This window comes from Rhinopithecus bieti, unplaced genomic scaffold, assembly GCF_001698545.2.
Source record: "Rhinopithecus bieti isolate Rb0 unplaced genomic scaffold, ASM169854v2 scaffold_15296, whole genome shotgun sequence".
Taxonomy (NCBI): domain Eukaryota; kingdom Metazoa; phylum Chordata; class Mammalia; order Primates; family Cercopithecidae; genus Rhinopithecus; species Rhinopithecus bieti.
In genome coordinates this window covers 4,425,731-4,440,694 of record NW_016809075.1, presented here as the reverse complement: position 1 = coordinate 4,440,694, position 14,964 = coordinate 4,425,731, and the positions used below count along the sequence as shown (strand labels likewise).

The 14,964-nt window shown below is 47.9% G+C and overlaps 1 protein-coding gene across 1 annotated transcript in view; it reads left to right on the top strand.

The window, feature by feature from the left end:
* Nucleotides 1-4,241: 4,241 nt before the first annotated feature.
* The window catches only part of LOC108539594 (zinc finger protein 625-like), a 15,089-nt gene continuing 4,366 nt past the window's right edge, over nucleotides 4,242-14,964 (top strand). The window contains exons 1-3 of the mRNA XM_017888404.1: nucleotides 4,242-4,362; nucleotides 4,876-5,090; nucleotides 13,571-13,697. Of these exons, the coding sequence (XP_017743893.1) occupies nucleotides 4,242-4,362; nucleotides 4,876-5,090; nucleotides 13,571-13,697 (463 nt within the window). The remainder of the gene's footprint in view (nucleotides 4,363-4,875; nucleotides 5,091-13,570; nucleotides 13,698-14,964) is intronic.

Genomic DNA, 14,964 nt, shown 5'->3' with positions numbered 1-14,964 from the left:
AAAAAAAAAAAAAAAAAAAAAAAAAAAAAGACGGAGTCTCGCTTTGTCGCCAGGCTGGAATGCTGTGGCCATGATCTCGGCTCACTTCAACATCCGCCTCCAGGGTTGAAGTGATTCTCCTGCCTCAGCCTCCTGAGTAGCTGGGATTACAGGCACGTGCCACCACACCCAGCTAACTTTTGTATTTTTAGCAGTGATGGGGTTTCACCATGTTGGCCAAGATGGCCTCCATCTCTTGACTTCGTGATCCACCTGCCTCGGCCTACCAAATGCTGGCGTTACAGGCATGAGCCACCGTGCCCGGCCAATCCTAGCATTTTTGGAGAGGGAGGTGGGAAGATTGCTGGAGGCCAAGACTTCAAGTTCACCGTGGGCAACATGGTGAAGAAGAAATTATTGTGTAGAGAAGAAATTTTTTTTTTTTTTTTTTTTTTTTTGAGACGGAGTCTCGCTCTGTCGCCCAGGCTGGAGTGCAGTGGCCGGATCTCAGCTCACTGCAAGCTCCGCCTCCCGGGTTCACGCCATTCTCCTGCCTCAGCCTCCCGAGTAGCTGGGACTACAGGCGCCCGCCAGGTCGCCCGGCTAGTTTTTTTTGTATTTTTAGTAGAGACGGGGTTTCACCATGTTAGCCAGGATGGTCTTGATCTCCTGACCTCGTGATCCGCCCGTCTCGGCCTCCCAAAGTGCTGGGATTACAGGCTTGAGCCACCGCGCCCGGCCAGAGAAGAAATTTTTAAAAATTTATTCAATTAATGGTATTTTAATGTCATTCTATCAATTGATATTAGGTAATTATTAGGTGTGACTGATATTCTGGTTGTTTATAAAATTACCTCAAATTCTGAGGTATGAAAACTGTCAGGGCCAGGTGTGGTGGTTCACACCTGCAATCCCAGCACTTTGGGAGGCTGAGGTGGGATCACCTGAGGTTGGGAGTTTGAGACCAGCCTGGCCAACACGGTGAAATCCCATCTCCACTAAAGATGCAAAAAATTAACCCAGCATGGTGGTACGCGCCTGTAATCCCAGCTACTGGGGAGGCTGAGGCAGGAGAATCGCTTGAACTTGGGAGGCGGAGGTTGCAGTGAGCTGATATCGTGCCACTGCACAACAGCCTGGGGAACAAGAGTGAGACTCTGTCTCAAAAAAAAAAAAAAAAGAAAAGAAAACTGCCTTTTATTTATTTTTAATTTTTTGTATCTTTATTTTTGAGACAGGGTCTCACTCTGTTACCCAGGCTGGAGTGCAGTGGCTCAATCACTCCTCACTGCAACCCCAAGTAATTCTGGGCTCAAGTGATTCTCCTGCCTGAATCACCCTAGTAGCTGGGACCACAGGCACGTGCCACTATGCCTGGCTATTATTTAACTTAATTATTTTGGGGGGAGGGGAATGGAGTCTTGTACTGTCACCTAGGCTGGAGTGCAGAGGCGCGATCTTGGCTCACTGCAACCTCTGCCTCCTGGGTTCAAGCGATTCTCCTGCCTCAGCCTCCCAAGTAGCTAGAATAGCAAACGGTCACCACCATGCCTGGCTAAGTTTTGTTTTGTATTTTTAGTAGAGATGGGGTTTCACCATGTTGGCCAGACTGGTCTCTAACTGCTGACTTCAGGTATCCACCCACCTCAACCACCCAAAGTGGTGGGATTATAGGCGTGTGTCACCGCACCTGGCCCCACCCGTGTTTTTAACTGAAATTTTCATACTCATACACGTAACTCCACGTTCTCCTCTATTCACAGGCCCTGGTAATCTCTATTCTACTTTATCCCTTTATGAATTTGACTGTTCTAGACACCTCATGTAAGTGAAAGCATACGATATTTATTCTTGTGTCTCTGGCTTATTTAACTTAGCATAATGTTTTCAAGTTGCATGCATGTGTTGACATGTGTCAGTAATTCATTGCTTTCTTGTGCCTGAATATATTCTATTGTAGGAATAAACCACACTTTGCACATCCTTTTTTTTTTTTTTTGAGACGGAATTTTGCTCTGTTGCCCAGACTGGAGTGCAGTGGTGTGATCTCGGCTCACTGCAAGCTCCGCCTCCCAGGTTCACGCCATTCTCCTGACTCAGCCTCCCGAGTAGCTGGGACTACAGGTGCCCACCACCACATCCAGCTAATTTTTTGTGTTTTTAGTAGAAACGGGGTTTCACCATGTTAGTCAGGATGGTCTCAATCTCCTGACCTCGTGATCCACCCACCTTGCCCTCCCAAAGTGCTGGGATTATAGGCCTGAGCCACCACACCAGGCCTCATCCATTTGTATGTTGATAAACATGTGGGTTTTTTCCACAATAATATTTTGGCTCTTATGACTAAGGCTCCTATGAAATTGGTGTACATGTGTCTCTGTGTGTTGTGCTTTTGATCTTTTTTTTTTTTTTGAGACGGAGTCTGTCGCCCGGGCTGGAGTGCAGTGGCTGGATCTCAGCTCACTGCAAGCTCCACCTCCTGGGTTCACGCCATTCTCCTGCCTCAGCCTCCCGAGTAGCTGGGACTACAGGCGCCCGCCACCTCACCCTGCTGGTTTTTTGTATTTTTTTAGTAGAGACGGAGTTTCACCGGGTTAGCCAGGATGGTCTCGATCTCCTGACCTCGTGATCCACCCGCCTCGGCCTCCCAAAGTACTGGGATTACAGGCTTGAGCCACCGCGCCCAGCCAGATCTTTTAGGATATATAGCTAGGAGTTGAATAGCTGGGTCACAGGGGAATTCTAAGTTCACCTTTTTTTTAGGTACAGCCATACTGTTTTACACAGTGGCTGCATTTACATTCTCTACAGCAATGCACAAGGATTCCCATTTCTCTATGTCCTCATCCACACTTATTACAATTTTTTTTTTTTTTTTTTTTTGAGACAGAGTCTCACTCTGTCTCCCACGCTGGAGTGCAGTGGCACAATCACAGCACACTGCAGCCTTGACTTGCCTGGCTCAAGTGATCATCCCACCTCAGCTCCTCAGATAACTGGAACTATAGGTGCTCAGATGGGACTACAGGTCTGACCCCTGCTTTCCGTCATGGCCTGAACTAGATTTCTAGATTTTCAGGTTTACTTTGGGATGCCCTTAGCCTAGAGGGGAATCCTTCAGTTTAGGAGAGAGGGGTGGCCTTTACATTTTATTTTTGGTTTACACATAGAATAGTTGGAGTGGGACGTGATTTGATATATGTAGAAAATCTGTCAAAGTCAGAGACCCATTGGATTACCTTATGGAGAAAAGGTTTATGAATTTGACAATTTATGTCAGTCAGTACCTTAAACTGACTCCAGGTGAGTTTCCTGCTGGTGAAAACGAAGGTCTGGGGCTGGGCGCGGTGGCCTCATCTCTACAAAAACACAAACTTAGCCAGGCATGATGGCGGCTGCCTATAGTCCCAGCTACTTGGGAGACTGAGGCGGGAGAATTCCTTGAACCCGGGAGATGGAGGTTGCAGTGAGCGGAGATCACGCTATTGCACTCCAGTCTGGGTGACAGAGTGAGACTCCGTCTCAAAAAAAAAAAAAAAAAAAAAAAGGAAAAGAAAAGAAAATGAAGGTCTGGAAGGAGAGAGAGAGTGTTGCCACACTATGCAGAGGGGACAGGAAGGCATGTTGGGAGCCTAGAGTTAAATCCTTCGGTGTTCTGGCCTCATCACCAGGTTGTGATCGGCTCTGGGGCTCTATTTCAGCAATCAGAATCTGGCTCCCAAGTTAAGAATCTGTTTAACCTCCTGAATAGGGGGTTTCCTGCTGAACTGTAGCTGAAACACTGCTTCTCTGAGCTAGTTCATATTTTTGCTTTTCTTCTGTTTTGATTCCTTTATAGAATATTGCTGCCATATAATTCCAGTTTTTCCACACATTTAACAATTTTATTCCATTGTTGCCGTGTTTTTATTTTCTTGGTGAAAACGAGTAGACTCCTGGGAGCGGTGGCTCACGCCTGTAATCCCAGCACTTTGGGAGGCCGAGGGGGGCGGATCACGAGGTCAGGAGATTGAGACCATTCTGGCCAACATGGTGAAACCCCGTCTCTACTAAAATACAAAATTAGCTGGGTGTGGTGGTGCGTGCCTGTAATCCCAGCTACTTAGGAGGCTGAGGCACGAGAATCTCTTGAACTCAGGAGGCGGAGGTTGCAGTGAGCCGAGATCGCGCCACTGCACTCCAGCCTGGCGGCAGAGAGAGACTATGTAAAAAAAAAAAAAAAGACTGAGAAATCAGAAATTAGGTGGGAGAAAGGCTTGGCCATGCAGCCAGCAGCCTCATCCCAAATTCGTGATCCCTGGAGGACATCAGATCCCCTCTCCTACTGCAATGTGGCCTCGGCTCCCCTCCTGCTCAGAGGCCAGGGGATGACTTCACTGGACAGTGAGTCTGGAATTCCCTGCACACAGTGTGACCCCCAGTCCAGGAGGAAGAAGCAGGAAGGGCTCGCAGACTACTGGCAGGGAATTCTTCTTAAATGCAAATATTCCCTGGGAGGGGTCGGGTCACTGCCCAGGGAGCAACACCCCCACCCCGCCCGCCCGCCCGCTTCCCCGCCCGGTGCCAAGGGCTGTGTCTGGAACCAGTTCATCTGGCTCCACTCCTGCTCAGAGGCCAGGGGATGACTTCACTGGACAGTGAGTCTGGAATTCCCTGCACACAGTGTGACCCCCAGTCCAGGAGGAAGAAGCAGGAAGGGCTCGCAGACTACTGGCAGGGAATTCTTCTTAAATGCAAATATTCCCTGGGAGGGGTCGGGTCACTGCCCAGGGAGCAACACCCCCACCCCGCCCGCCCGCCCGCTTCCCCGCCCGGTGCCAAGGGCTGTGTCTGGAACCAGTTCATCTGGCTCCACTCAGCACTGGGAGATCACTTCTTCTGTCACTCCTTATTCAGGGGGCGGGACCTGGAGCACTATCCAATCAGAGCCGCCGGGCGGGGCCGTGAGAACTGTCAATCAGGCGCCTAGTCGGCTGGAGGATGCGAGCTTGAAAAAAGCCCGCGGCGTCTTCTCTGCCCGCTGCGCTTGGCTCTCTGCTCGGTCGCGCTGGGAGCTGTACTGGCAGCGGGAGGTAGAGTTAGGAACGGGACACCGCGAAAGCCGGGAAATGGTGAGTGTCCGAGGCTGGGGTTCCCGAGACGGGGTACGGCTGGTTGTAACCGGCCGGAACCGGCTGTGGCGGGACCCAGACCTCGCCGCCGTTGTCTCTGGGGTCTGAGGACCCGAGTGTCCTGGCGCAGCTCGGTCCTCGGTCCCCTCGGCCTCAGTGTGGGTCTGGGCCTGCAGCCGGGACCCTGGGCGTTCTGTCCGGTCCCTGCGCGGCAACTGCGGCCCCGGCTCCGGAGCCCTCTTCTGGGCAGCTCCGCGTCCACAGCCCCGCGTCTCCCCAGATTGTGCGGGGACACGGGAGGGTCATGGGGGGAATCCGCCTCGGGTGGTGTGGGGTTCGTGTGGAAGGAGCAGCGGTCTGTGGGGTCCCCAGTTCCTCCTTTGTCTCCAAGCAGCTCGGGTTTTTACTGAGATATCCAGATATATAAGAAGCAGGGTCTCAAATCTGCAACTGTGATTCCCTGGCCTAGCGTCTCCTAGGGCTGCCAGCAAATCCCTGGATTTCCAGATCCCGCTCCGCGTTTTAGAGCTGGCCTCCTCTCTTCAGTTCACCACAACAATGTCAACTCTTCGTCCCCCAGGCTTTGTTTCAAACACAGCCGTATATATATACTGTGTGTGTATATGTGTGTGTGTGTGTGTGTGTGTGTGTGTGTGTGTGTGTGTATATATATATATTTTTTTTTTTTCCGAGACGGAGTCCCGCTCCGTCGCCAAGGCTGGAGTGCAGTGGCACAGGCACAATCTCGGCTCACTGAAACCCCCGCCTCCCGGGTTCAAGCGATTTTCCAGTCTCAGCCTCCCAAGTAGCTGCGATTACAGGCGCCCGCCACCACGGGCGGCTAGTTTATGTATTTTTAGTAGAGAAGGGCTTTCACCGTGTTGGCCAGGCTGGTCTCAAACTCCTAACCTCAGGTGATCCACCCTCCTCAGACTCCCAAAGTGCTGGGATGACAGGCATGAGCCACTGCAACCGGCCTCACACGTTATATATATATATGTGTGTGTGTGTGTGTGTGTGTGTGTGTGTGTGTGTATTTTGTTTTTGGTGGAGACGGAGTCCCACTCTGTTGCCCAGGCTGGAGTGCAGTGGCATAATGTTGGCTCACTGCAGTCTCTGCCTCGCAGACTCATTCTCCTGCCTCAGCCTTCCGAGTAGCCGGGACTACAGGCGCGTGCCACCATGCCCGGCTAATTTTTCTATTTTAGTAGAAACGGGGTTTCACCATGTTGGCAGGCTGGGCTCGAACTCCTGATCTCAGGTGATCTGCCCGTCTAGGCCTCCCAAAGTGCTGGGATTACAGGTGTGAGTCATGGTGCCTGGCCACACACAATAGTTTAATGGGCTTTTATTTTATTTTATTTTTTTAAGAGGGCAAAATGTGGCTCTTTTTGTAAAGATTTGTTTTGTGTTTGTGAACATTTCACATTTGAGGAAGTCGAGAAAAACCACCTGACACTCTGCTGTAAACAGTCTTTATGCCTCTCCTCCTTTTATCTACCCGAGGCACGGACACCTTCTGAGAATGTCTTTGGGTTGAGGTTTATCTTCGGAAACTTTACAGGGCATGTGTCCTCAACTCACCCTCCATCTTATCCTGGTCCTGGGTTTCGGAACTGCCTGGGGCTGACCGAAGATGCCCACAGCTGCCACGTTTCTTGGAGGGTGGGTCACTCCTCCCAGAGGACAACCTGAGGCTTGGAGTTGGGGCTTCCCAGGAGAGGAGCTGGGTGCCCTGGGGTGGGAGGAGTTGCCTGGTATTCCCCTCCCTAAAAAGCTAATCCTGGGCCAGGAACCATCTCTCACGCCTGTAATCCCACCACTTTGGGAAGCTGAGGCGGGTGGATCTTTTGAGTCCAGGAGTTCGAGACCAACCTAGGCAACATGGCGAAACCCTGTCTCCACTAAAAATACCAAAAAAACCTAGCTGGGCATGCATGGTGGTGCGTGCCTCTAGTCCCACCTCCTGGGGAGGCTGAGGTGGGAGGATCACCTGAGCCAGGGAGGTCAAAGCTGCAGTCAGCCATGATCGCACTACTGCACTCCGGCCTGGGCAACTGGAGTGAGACCCAGTCTCAAAAAAAAAAAAAAAGCTCTAATCCCCTAGGACACTCAGCTTTTCTTCCCCAACCCTAGATACCATTCCTTGGGGACACTTGGCTCATCAGCCAATTGGATGGTGGTATTGAGGGGACAGGACAGAAATGATTCCTGTTTTCCGGATGCTCCCAGAATAGTGAAGGGAGAAAACTATTCCTAAAAACAGGAAAACCCTCCCCGCTGAGATGGTGCAAGAACATGAAAAGCAAAATGCACTTTAGGAACACAGGGGACACACACAGTGTGTCTTCTCCTGGGAGGGTGGTCACTGAGCACTTCAGTGAGCAGGATGGGGATGGGGGGATATCGCTGGTGACAGGATGATACGATGTGACACTGGAGTCAGACTTGTCTGTGTTCTCGGTCCTTACTGTCTCTCTTTGGGCTCGTCATCTTACAAAGACTGGCTCACCTATTTCAGCTTCAGATTAATTCTCTACTTTCTGGAAGCTTTTCAACTATCTTTCAGTTGTCAATTTCTAGTTTAAATCTAATATGATTTGATTGCATACTTTATAGCATTTCTATTCAATTTGTTAAGGCATATTTTATGCTTCCAGTGTAGTTTACTTTGGTGAATATTTCATGTGAGCTTGAGAGGAGTGTGTACTCTGCTGGTGTTGAATGAAGGATTCTATAAATACATATCAATTAAATGCAGTCGATTAATTGATACAGTTTGGCTGTGTCCCCACCCAAATCTCATTTTGAACTGTAGTTCCCATAATCCCCACCTGTTGTGGAAGGGACCTGGTGGAGATAATTAAATTATGGGGGTGGTTTTCCCCATCCTGTTCTGGTGACAGTGAGTTGTTTCTCACGAGATCTGATGGTTTTGTAAGGGGCTTCCTTCTTCGCTGGGCACTGGTTCTTCTCCTTCCTGCCACCATGTGAAGAAGGATGTGTTTGCTTCCCCTTCCACCATGATTATAAGTTTCCTAAAGCATGTCTTTATTAGCTGCATGAGAATGGACTAATACATTATTGATGCTGTTGAGTTTAGCTATATCATTAGTGATTTTTTTTTGCTGTATTGACCTATTATTTATTGATAGAGGTGAACTGTTGGCTTCCAACTATAATTTTGGATTTGTATATTTTGTCTTACAGTTTTATGTTTTTGTCTTGTATCTTGATGTTATATTGTGTGGGCATAGATATAGATAATAAAGATTGTAATACCTTACGTCTTTATTTTATTTTTTTCTTTTTGAGACAGATCCCTATCTGTCTGCCAGGCTGGAGTGCAGTGGCACAATCACAGCTCACTGCAGCTTCAACCTCCCAGTGCCCAGGCTCAAGTGATCCTCCAGCCTCAGCCTCCTGAGTAGCTGGTACTACATGCGTGCACCATGATGCCTAGCTAATTTTTGTATTTTTTTTTTTGTTTGTTTGTAGAGACAAGGCTTCGCTGTGTTGCCCAGGCTGGCCTCAAGCTCCTGGACTCAAGCAGTCTGCTCACCTTGGCCTCCCAAAGTGCTGGGATTATAGGTGTGAGCCACTGCGCCTGGTCCTGTTATGTCTTCTTGCAGGATTGACCTCTTCACTGTTACAAAATCTCTTTTACAAGACAATTATGGCCGGGCGTGGTAGCTCACACCTGTAATCCCAGCACTTTGGGAGGCCAAGGCAGGTGGATCACCTGAGGTCAGGAGATCGAGACCAGCCTGGCCAACATGGCGAAACCCCATCTCTACTAAAAATACAGAAAATAGCCAAGCGTGGTGGCAGGTGCCTGTAATCTCAGATACCTGGGACTCAGGCAGGGAGAATTGCTTGAACCCAGGGAGGCAGAGGTTGCAGTGAGCCGAGACTGCGCCATTGCACTCCAGCCTGGGCAACAGAGTGAGACTCAATCTCAAAAAAAAAAAAAAAGAAAAAAAACAAGCCCAAGGAATTCATGAGAAAATTTCTTGCCATTTTCCTTGATCTAAAATGTGATTTGTCTGAACTTTTATAAAACTATTGCCACATTTTTTGATTAGTGTTAGAATGCTATTTTTTTTTTAAAAGAATGGCTTATCCTTTTTTAACATACTTTTACTTTAATTATTCATATCTTTTGTTTGACGATGATTTTGTTGTACACATTACTGAGAACTTGTTAATCTACTGTGTAATCTCCCTGTCTCTTTTTTGGTGTATATAATAACAGACATTTAAGTGGTAATTGATGAACTTGTATTAATACTATATAATGTTTCTGTTTGTTGTACTTGGTTTTTTTTCCTTCCTTTCTTTCTTTCTTTTTTTTTTTTTTTTTTGAGACGGAGTTTCGCTCTTGTTGTCAGGCTGAGGGTGGCACTTGGTGGTATCTCAGCTCACTGCAACCTCTGCTCCCACGTTCAAGTGAATTATCATCCTGTCAACCTCCGAGTACTGGGATTTCAGGCATGCGCCACCACACCACGCCTACTTTTGTAATTTTTTAGTAGAGACGAAGTTTCTCCATGTTGGTTAGAGCTAGTCCAAACTTCCTGACCTCCAGGTGATCCGTCCCACTCTCGACTTTCCCAAAGTGGTGGGATTACAGGTGTGCACCATGCGCTGGCCTTGTTTTCTATTTTTAAAACTTTCTCTTTTTCTACCTTCTGTAGTTTTTGCTTGCTTGTTTGTTTTTTTGAAGACTAGAGTCTCGCTGTGTTTGCCAGGCTGGAGTGATAGTGGCATGATCTCATCTTCACTGCACACCTTCGCCTCCTCCTGGGTTCCAAACCATTCTCATCGCTCAGTCTCTGACGTAGCTGGTATTACCAGGCATGCACCACCATGCCCAGCTAATTTTTTGTGTATTTATTTATTGGAGACAGAGTTTTGCCCTGTTGCCCAGGCTGGAGTACAGTGGCATGATATCGGCTCACCACAACCTCCGCCTCCCGGGTTCAAGTGATTTTCCTGCCTCAGCCTCCCAAGTAGCTGGGATTACAGGCATGTGCCACCATGCCCAGCTAATTTTGTATTTTTAGTTGAGATGGGTTTCTCCATGTTGGTCAGTCTGGTCTCGAACTCCTGACCTCAGGTAATCCACCTGCCTCAGCCTCCCAAAGTGCTGGGATTACAGGTGTGAGCCACTGTGCCCGGTAGTGACTTTTTCAAAGTATGTTTACAGAGACTTACACCCTGTCCTCTGTAGTCCATGAAGCCTCTGTTCCTTTAACTTGTGTTCATCTAGTGTTTCTTTTTTTTTTTTTTGAGACGGAGTCTCGCTCTGTCGCCCAAGCTGGAGTGTAGTGGCCGGATCTCAGCTCACTGCAAGCTCCGCCTTCCGGGTTTACGCCATTCTCCTGCCTCAGCCTCCCGAGTAGCTGGGACTACAGGCACCCGCCACCTCGCCCGGCTAGATTTTGTATTTTTTTAGTAGAGACGGGGTTTCACCGGGTTAGCCAGGATGGTCTTGATCTCCTGACCTCGTGATCCTCCCGTCTCGGCCTCCCAAAGTGCTGGGATTACAGGCTTGAGCCACTGCGCCCGGCCCATTTAGTGTTTTGAGAGAGAGGTTTCCTGAATGCTAGGAGCTAAAATAAAACAGACCCGGCCAGGTGTGGTGGCTCACGCCTGTAATCCCAGTGCTTTGGGAGGACAAGATGGGTGGATCACCTGAGGTCAGGAGTTCGAGGCCAGCCTGGCCAACATGGTGAAACCCTGTCTCTACTAAAAGTACAAAAATTAGCCGGGCATTGTGGTGGGACCCTGTAATCCCAGCTACTGGGGAAACTGAGGCCAGAGAATTGCTTGAACCTGGCAGGCGGAGGTTGTGGTGAGCCGAGATCGTACCACTGCACTCTAGCCTGGGCAGCAAGAGCAGAACTTCGTCTCAAAAACACAAACAAACAAACAAACAAAAATAAAAGAGACCCAAACCTGACCGCTTCCAGGCTTTGTGGATGGCTTTCTCTTGCAGCATTCCTTGAACACTCAGACAGACTGTGTTTTTTTTTTTTTTGAGATGGAGTCTTGCTCTGTGGCCAGGGCTGGAGTGCAGTGGCCGGATCTCAGCTCACTGCAAGCTCCGCCTCCTGGGTTTACACCATTCTCCTGCCTCAGCCTCCCGAGTAGCTGGGACTACAGGCGCCCGCCACCTCACCCAGCTAGTTTTTTGTATTTTAGTAGAGACGGGGTTTCACCGTGTTAGCCAGGATGGTCTCGATCTGCTGACCTCGTGATCCGCCTGTCTCGGCGTCCCAAAGTGCTGGGATTACAGGCTTGAGCCACCGCAACTGGCCGGTGTGTTGAATATTATAGTTTCAAAATCCTTCATGTATGTTAGGTAAGCTGTCACTTTCTGGTTTAGAAGATTTTTAGCGTTTTTAGACATTTGTTACCTCCATTCGTTTTGTTTAAGTAGCTTTTATTGACTACTAAGAGGTCTGTTTTAATGATTTAGGGAATGTTATAAATATTCATGAGAGACGACACCTTGGTGACATGAAGTTCTTTTTTTTTTTTTTTTTTTGAGGTGGAGTCTTGCCCTTGTTGCCCAGGTTGGAGTGCAATGGCGCGGTCTCAGCTCACTGCAACCTTTGCCTCCCAGGTTTGAACGATTCTCCTGCCTCAGCCTCCTGAGTAGCTGGGATTACAGGCACCTGCCATCAGGCTCGGCAAATTTTTGTATTTGTAGTAGAGACGGGGTTTCACCATGTTGTCCAGGCTGGTCTCAAACTCCTGGCCTGGTGATCTGCCCGCCTCAGCCTCCCAAAGTGCTGGGATTACAGGTGTGTGAGCCACTGCGCCCGGCTGACATGCAGTTCTTTAGAAGAACGTGTACAATTTTTCCATCTTTCATTCTCCTTTGATGTTACCTAATAAAATATTTAAATATTTCCTTTAGGATGATGAAATACATTTCATTGACCTTATGTTACACTTCATCAAATTTAGTTTACAGTAAACCAGTTGCCAGCTTCCAGATGTTCTCTTATTGTAATCACATAGAATGGGCTAAATCCCCCAAGTAACAAGTGTTGATAGAACATGTGAAATGTTACGTACCAAGGTCTCTCATTAGACGCTTAGTGCCCAGAGTGTTTTTTCATGGCCATCTTAGTCTGTTTTATGTTAGTTAGAATAGACTACCTGAAATTGGGTTATATACAAGAAATGATATTTGTTTCATACAATTCTGGAGTTTGGGACATCTAAGGGCACGGTGGCGCATCTGGTGAAAGCCTTCTTGCTGATGGGGACTCTTCACCATCTGAGGTAATGGAGGGAGGGTATTCCTAGGGGAGGGGGTGATTGTACTAGCTTAGGGGTCTCTTCCTCTTCTTCTGAGGCCACCAGTCTTACTCCCAGGATATCTCAATAACTCATTAACCCTTTCATCCATCAATGAATGAACCCATTCATGAGGCAGAGCCCTCATGACACAGTCAGCTCTTCAAGGCCCTACTTTGCAATACCGACACCTCGGGGATGAAGCTTCAGTGTGAGTTTTGGAGGGGACAAACATTGAAACCTAGCAGTGGCCGATCAGGTGTGCCTCTCTCTGCTGATTATGTCACAAAATTTCAAACTCCCAGAAGCAAGATGGAAATTAAACAAATACCATTTTATTTATTTATTTACTTATTTAGATATTTTTCAATTTAATTTGAGACAGGGTCTCGCTCTGTCACCCAGAATGGAGTTCACTGTCACACTCATAGCTCACTGCAGCCTCAACGTCCTGGACTCAAGCAATCCTCCCAGCTCAGCTTCCCTAGTAGCTGGGACTATAGGCGTGTGCCATTATGCCCGGATAATTTTTGTATGTTTTGTAGAGATGGGGTTTCACCATGTTGCTCAGGCTTGTCTTGAACTCCTGAGCTCAAGCAGTCCACTCATCTTAGCCTCCCAAAGTACTGGCATTACAGGCGTGAGCCACTATGCCCAGTGGCAAATATTACATTGTTTGAATAAATAGTTTAGGCACACAGCTCCTTTTCTTTGTTAGGTTGGTGCAACTCTCCTTAAATCTAGCTCCGAGATACCATCATAGTCCAACTTGCTAAATATAAACATGCGTAGGGATCTGTTGTCTCAGAACTGCTAATATTGGTCTCTTGCAGACAACACATACTAGGACTTTGTCATGAGAGTTAGTATAGACCCACTAGACAGAAAGACACTAGAGGTGATCCGGGCAGCGTATCTCACTCCCTGAAATCACGAATGAGAGGCGTGTCCATATTGGCTGTTACTTTACTGAATATGTTTCAATTCTAGCATCAGAATTGCTGCGCTGGAGAAAGTGAGTGTAGACAGAGGATAAAAGTCTGATGACCAAGTCATTGAATAAATGTTTGGAGTCTATAGCATTGTGTGAACTTCCTCTAAAGTGAGTGTAGATTCCTAGTGCTGTCAGTCTGAGCCTTCCTCCTCTGCCATGTGGGATGTTTCAGGACTCAATGATCTTTGAGGATGTGGCTGTGAACTTCACCCAGGAGGAGTGGGCTTTGCTGGATCCTTCCCAGAAGAATCTCTACAGAGATGTGATGCGGGAAATCATCAGGAACCTAATGTCTGTAGGTAAGGATGACAGCATTTCTTCACTTAGTCAATTACAGAACAAGTATTTCTTGGTCATCGACAATGCTCAATGATTTGGAACATGGTAGGGAATACAGTAGACTGGCTAGGTGCAGTGGCTGACGCCTGCAATCTTAGCACTTTGGGAGGCCAAGGTGAGTGGATCACTTGAGGTCAGGAGTTCGAGACCAGCCTGGCCAACATTATGAAACCCTGTCTCTACTAAAAATACAAAAATTAACCATGCGTGGTAGTGTATGCCTGTAGTCTCAGCTACTCAGGAGGCTGAGGTGGGAGAACTACTTGAACCTGGTCGGCAGAGGTTGCAGTGAGCCAAGATTGTGCCACTGCACTCCAGTCTGGACCACAGAGCAAGACTCCATCTGGAAAAAAAAATACAGTAGACCCTTGAACAAAGTGGGTGTCAGAGACTCTTAACCTCTGCACAGCTGATGATCTGGGATCTGGTTTTAACTTTTGACTTTATAAAAAGTTAAATGTTGGCCGGATGCGGTGGCTCACACCTGTAATCCCAGCACTTTGGGAGGCCGAGGCAGGCGGATCCCTTGAGGTCAAGAGTTCGAGACCAGCCTGGCCAACATGGTGAAACCCCATCTCTATCTCTACTGAAAATACAAAAAAATTAGCTGAGCATGGTGTCAGACGCCTGTAATCCCAGCTACTCAGGAGGCCGAGACAGGAGAATTGCTTCAGCCTGGGAGGTGGAGGTTGCAGTGAGCTGAGATCATGCCACTGCACTCCAGCCTGGGCAATGAGAGTGAAACTCTGTCTCAAATTTTAAAAAAAAGCTAAACGTTAATAGCCTATTGTTGACTGGAAGCTTTATCAATAACATAACCAGTCAATTAATACATATTTTGTGTGTTGGTGTGTAAGTGTATATGAGGACAGTGTCTCACTTTGTTACTCAGGCTGGAGTGTAGGGACATGGTCATAGCTCACTACAACTTAGAACTCCTGGGGTTAAGCAATCCTCCTGCCTCAGACTCTTGAGTAGCTAGGATTGCAGGCAAGTACCACCATGCTGGGCTGATTTTTAAATGATTTTTTGTGGAGATGGGGGTCTTGCTGTGTTGCCCAGGCTGGTCTCAAACTCAGCCTCAAGCAGTGTTGCGGGAACTCAGGGACCCTGAATGGAGGGACAGGCTGAAGCTGCGGCAGAAGAACATAAATTGTGAAGATTTCATGGACATTTATTAGTTCCCCAAATTAATACTTTTATAATTTCTTTTTTTTTTTTTTTTTT